At 26.0% G+C, this 6,346-nt stretch overlaps 1 protein-coding gene across 1 annotated transcript; it reads right to left on the minus strand.

The window, feature by feature from the left end:
• Nucleotides 1-121: 121 nt before the first annotated feature.
• Nucleotides 122-6,302, minus strand: LOC139824846 (aminopeptidase N-like). The gene is made up of 8 exons (XM_071797405.1): nucleotides 6,196-6,302; nucleotides 4,857-5,188; nucleotides 3,861-4,138; nucleotides 2,923-3,104; nucleotides 2,471-2,785; nucleotides 2,292-2,361; nucleotides 1,941-1,982; nucleotides 122-622 (listed from the first exon to the last, which is right to left on the minus strand). Exons 1-8 carry the CDS (start codon nucleotides 6,258-6,260, stop codon nucleotides 437-439), a joined length of 1,470 nt encoding a protein of 489 aa, XP_071653506.1. The 5' UTR covers nucleotides 6,261-6,302; the 3' UTR covers nucleotides 122-436.
• Nucleotides 6,303-6,346: the final 44 nt, after the last annotated feature.

Here is a 6,346-nt window from a genome sequence, read left to right on the forward strand (position 1 = left end):
ATTAATTTTTATCCTGAAAGGTCTGTGATGCGGAACAAACGCACACATTGTGTTTGATTTCCACATAAATTTTTTTCATTTTATAAATAAAATTCATGGAATTTTTCAAATAAAATTAGTAGAATACGTTCCCAAAAGTTGACTACGAAGTATATATTAAAATACTTCATAGCTGTTCTATATATATAAATTAATTAAAACTACGGTTTACTAATACTATTATAAAACACGTTTGCAGCAGATCAGTGACAGGTAATAATAATTAAATTATAATAATAGATAACATTATTCAAAAATGTCCAACAAAGTTATAAATAAAATGGTAAAAAATAAATAAATAAAGTTATCCGTTTAGTTTATAATCTTAAATGCAGCTAAGTGTAGTATATAGTTGTATGCATTGCAGTTTCTTATCATTTGCGATTGGCTAAATTGATTATAAGAAACTACATGTATACACAGTTCCACAAGATTCTGAGTGTCTCTTGATTTGAGACAAGCGTAAGTTTACCTTGGTTTGTATATTGCAAGTTTGAAATTCAATAATTTTGTTTCTAATTATTTTTGCATACTTTGTACAATTCTGTGTCCTGGATTCAAAGCTGTTTCTTATCAATGGTATCTACAAAATTATTTCAATATATTATTACACACGCACAAATCTTGTACAGTAATTAATTTTAAAATGAGAAATCATGTTGCATCAAACGTGAATTTTATATACAGGATGTTCCAGAGTTAAACCTGAAATATATAATATTTTTAAAAAATAATTTAAAAAAATAAGTTAAACCAGAGCCAAACTTGAAATATGAATTTAGAATCTTAAAAACAAAAATTTTTCTCTCGAGGTATGCGCGCAAACGCTTCGCTCAAAAAATATTGAGTTCTAAATTTGCAGCATTAGGAATCAATAGTTTTGAAATAATATGGGTTTATCCTTTTTACTGCTAAACATTAATCAAAATTAAAACAATTATTTTCTTTACTACTTTATATTAATTAAAATTTAAGTATTAAATATTTTGTTCAGAATAATAGCTTCCAGACATGAAGACAAAAGTGTTGCATCTATCGGTGAGAGAACGAGTATTGTACGGAGTGCTTTCAAGCAAAAAAAGTGTATGAAGTGCCTATTAATAATCTTCAAACATTAAAATGGAGGATAGTCCATGCGAAGAAATAACAGACGCACAACGTCAGTCAGCCATACGTTCTCTCACACATAAGTGCAACGCTTGCCTCCGGTCTAGAGACCATCATTTTGGACAAAATATTTAATACGTTAATTCTGATTATTATAAAGCACTAAAAAACATAATTATTTTTATTTTAAATATTATTTAACATTAAAGGGGATAAACCTATTACATTATTTTGAAATTATACATTCCTAGAATAGTTTTGTAACTGAAGTTTGTAACTTTAGAAGTCAATATTTTTTTAATGAAGCTTTTGCGAGCATATCTCCGGAGTAAAATTTTTTGTTTTGAGACTCTAAACTTATATTTTAAGTTTGGCCGTTTAACCCGAGAACACTCTGTATATATGTATAAATGCCATATGTGTATGTATATCTATAATATACATATATAACACACAAAATAAGTGTTGATGCTTGAATATATTTTCCTGTAGATGAGTTATTAATGAGGTAATACTTATAGATTTATGTATTAAGTTGTAACAAAAGTTCGTAGCGTTTTTTTAGTGAAATTTTAAGTTAATTATTACATTTGTATATAAATATTTATTTAACTACATATGCGCCGATTGTTCCATTTGCCATCTTTGCGGCAAATTCATGATTCTGATTCTTCCAAAATTTCTTATATTCTTTATCGCCACCTACTGTTAAACAATGTTACACCTTTTGTTACAACCCAATATACAAACCTTATTTTTGTCAATTAATTTTGATTCAAAATACTTATACTAACGGTTAATAGTATATCCTTCGTATTCTTCACAAACGTCATTATCTGAAACATATTATGACATTTATCATCCATACGTTATTTCTTAGTCTTATATTAATAAATTTAATATAATACTTATTAATAATTTAATAAAATATTTATTTAATAAAATAAATTTAATATAATAGGTATAGATTACTTTTTATAGTTATTTTCTCTACACTATAGTTCATACAATTCTTTACACTCTGCATGATTAGATCAAATTACTTATAATGCATCAGATAAATTACAAATATAAAAGTTTAAAAAGTTTAAAAAAATAGAAGAATTACAAAAAAGAAATACGATACTTGACGCCATAAAATTTACCTTGTTGAGTTGCTCCTTAGAATACACGTGGTTAATAATATTAATTAATGCTGTGATTGAACTAATTTCTCTATAAAGACAAAATAGATAATATATAGTTAGCATATATAAGAAACTTTCATAATTATGAACAGAATACATGAATGTTAATGTTTTTATAAAAAAAATTGTTTTATTACTTTGGTTTTGTTTTATCCCAATTGTTTAATATATAATCAAGTACAGTATTATTTCTTGCATGTCTCATGACAATATAATGAAAGAGATCAATATAGTTTTTACTGATTACAGAATATCTATTAGGATTTGATCTCATTATTATAAACGTGCGCAGGATAAAAATAGGTTTATTAGAGCAGGCCAAAAATTCAAACATTTTAGTATCTTTTTCGTCTATAAATGTCTTCATATAGAACCAAAGAGTAACATCATCCGCAACTGTCAAACCATTACAATAAGTCCATTTTCTCCACCATGGTAAAAGTATATTATTTCTAAAAAGATCGATCATGTAAGTTTGACTATTCTTGTATACATCATAATAAATAGAATAAAACAGTCTATATAAGCGTTGAAATAATTAAAAAATATAGTTATATAGTTATATAAAGAACATTATGTGAAAAATTACTTAGGATTCTCTAGATGCCATTTCAATTTAGTGACGGCTTCTGACTTGCACTCAAGGTCACCTAGAACGCATTCCCATTTTACGGCTTCTTGCCTTAAACATTTAGTAAGGTCATTGTCTTCAGAAGCCTCCTCATACTTTATTCTTCCAATAAGTCGGTTCAATCGATACAGTAAGATTACCTAAATATTGGAAAATGGATTAATATTTCTATCGATTAATATCTTAAGAAGTTGTTGCATATGAAATTATTAACATATTCTTCAAACTTTTTTTATTTAAAAAAACTGAATACAATGTAATCTCAAAATATTTGATTCTTTTTTGGATTATTATATATATTTTATTGTGGCGATATAAACTTGTGATTGTAAATTTAGTAAATTTATTTTTACATAATTTTTATTATTATTGAATTGCTGTTTACTAATTGTAAGTAGATTTCAAAAATTGTAAGCGCGAAGCTTTCATGAGATAAAATATATCCTAATTAAAAAACAAATCAATTGATTAGTAAAAATTCTATAATGTAACGTAATCTTTTCGTCCTTTTATCGTTATTTTTTTTTTTATTTTTGTAAAATAGTTATGAAATTTTAAAAAATGGATTAGCATTGAAAGAAATTAATGCATAGTTAAAACATTACAGACTTTATGACTTTAAAATCAAATACAATATTACATCGATTTACATTAATTTCTGTGCTTATAAATAGTAAAATAAAGAAAATAAAGATAACATTATTTAATAAAACATAAAAAAAAAGTAAGAAACTTTTATCTTTAATTTTTTTGCATTTGAGTCAAATTGCGGAAGAGCATAACTGAATCCTTTTTAATTAAACGTATACTTTTATAAAAAATTACCTAAGAGTTATTATTGTTATTTGTAATCCAATAATCATGTATAGTTTCTTGTTAATAAAACATAATTTTACCTTAAGCGGTTGATGTTCGGAAAATGGAAAGAGATATGACATGTCTTCTATAGCTTTAATCATAGGATACCATGCTCTGTAATCTGTATCGTAGGATAGATATTTCGAAAGATCCCAAAATATGTCAGAATTGAGCTGGTTCGCTATCATAAAATGAAACGCGTCGTCTATGATTTGAGCACGATTGAGAACGTGAATTTTCTTATATTTCTTCACAGAGTTCAAGTAGCGTGTAATTTTCAGCCAATTCTCATTATTATAATTGACACGATAATATCCTATCATATAATAAAGAAATGCTATCTGTTATTAAATTATTTTGATATGGAATTCAATAGGAGAGGTATTCAAATACTTTTGGTATTTTCTATACATTAGATATACGTTTTATTCAAATTTGCAAATATCTTAAAAGAAATACAAATTATAGATTACTGTATTAAATTATAGTTGTAATATTATATTATTGTATCAAAATAATGGAATAATATTAGTTTCAATGTTACACTGTCTATATCTTTAAAATTTACGTGACAACGGGATAATAATATTAATCATTACATGAAGATTATATATAAATTGTTTTGTATTCATATGTATTTAGTTTTAAAAAGTTACTTTAGTCTTTATATTTATAGTCTTTATTATAACCGGAATGGTTTTGTTACTACACATTTGAATATTTAATTTTATCGAAAAACACGGTAGTGTCCGCGCCAAGTATGTGCGCAGCGCGAAACCGCCCCATGTATCTCTACGTGAGCCGACAAGTTACGAGTATTAATCATATTACATGAAGATTATATATAAAATTGTTTTTTATTCGTATGTGTCTATTTTTTTGAAAGGTTGCGTTGATCTATTATAACCGGAATAGTTTTGTTGCAACACATTTGAATATTTAGATAATTGTTACAAATTGTTTGTACGGACAAGATAATTTAATTTATATACGTGCATGTACATTTTAATAAAAAATAACTAATCAATATTTACCTGTTTGTTGTATATTGAATATTATCCAATTATCCCTTAATTTTAAATCAATGCTCAGCTTACTTTTTCCAGGATCAAGCCACTTAATGGTTGAATTATCGATAAAATTGAGATATTCTTGCGTTGTATTCGTCAGCGGTACTATCCAATCCCCATTATTTGTGATATATCGCTTTCGTACATGTACAAATAACACAGGAAAACTTTTTTGCTCTATCCAAGGATCCATTACTTTTTTTATATTAATAGGCAGTTTCGGCAATACTTCACCAAGCAATTCTTCTTCATAAGCAGTTTGCATGTCAGCCCAGAAATCATTCACAGAAGCCAATCTAACAAAAGTTTATAAAATTTTATTTTGATGATAAAGTATGTATGTGTATTTGTATAAATAAACATATAATATACAGTCTATGCACATGCGCACGCTCGTGTATAAACATGTGTAAGCTGTTGCCTCATTTATATACATTGTTCACATCTGTATGTCAATTTTTTTATGCAAGTGAATTGTAAATATATTTTCTAAACTTCACAGGAGCAATAGAAATAACCATAAAGAGAGAAAGGTCAGTAGTTTTAATTATTAAAAAATATATATAGCTATTAAAATAGTTATTAAATAAGTCTATAAACTGAATAAAAGAAAATAAACAATTAAAGAATTGATAAGATAAATAATCATAAAGGTCTTGATGAGATAAAGGATAGACTCTAAATGTTAAGGAGAAATTTAAAAAGATATAAAATATCAAAGTAAAGAATAAAGAAAAGAAAAAAGAAAACAAGTAAAAAGATATTTTTTATAATAAATGTTAATAAATGAAATAGAATGGAAACATTAACTGTAGAAGATAACATAAAAATTAAATAAGAGTTATGGATTTATGGAACAGAAAATAATAAGAAATAAGGGCAGAAGAAATAAATATTAATTCAGAAAGATTATAAAAACAAAAAATTCTCCCTAACAGCATGGTCACCTGTAGGACCGGACAGAGGAGAGGACAGTTACCCATCCCTGGCTTTTCTGGAAAATACAAATTAAAATAAAATAATTATACATCCATGCAAAGGAACAGGAAAGACATCAGTTGAGAAACTTTAATCTTGAATATTCATACGTTGTACATTTATAAATAGAGGAAAAATATAAGTGTTGAAATATTAGTGATGATAGTGATCATAATGTTAATAATGTATTGTTGATCTTAATTCCTAGAAAAATTTCTGTGGAAGCCCAGAATCAAGGAATAAAAGTGAAGAAGTAAATATTTGAAAAAAATTCAAATATAAGAGAAATAAAGGAAAAATAATATAACAGAAAATATGTACTTACTGTCTTTTGAAATATGTATTAATACCGTTCCGAAATACTTTGTCACCCAGTATATGTTGCAACATGCGTATTATAGAAAGTGCTGCGCCAATTTATGTCATAAAATGTTATTGAATATTTAGTCGTATTTAGTAGTTATAATACACACACA

The sequence above is a fragment of the Temnothorax longispinosus genome, unplaced genomic scaffold, assembly GCF_030848805.1.
Source record: "Temnothorax longispinosus isolate EJ_2023e unplaced genomic scaffold, Tlon_JGU_v1 HiC_scaffold_609, whole genome shotgun sequence".
In the NCBI taxonomy this organism is placed as follows: domain Eukaryota; kingdom Metazoa; phylum Arthropoda; class Insecta; order Hymenoptera; family Formicidae; genus Temnothorax; species Temnothorax longispinosus.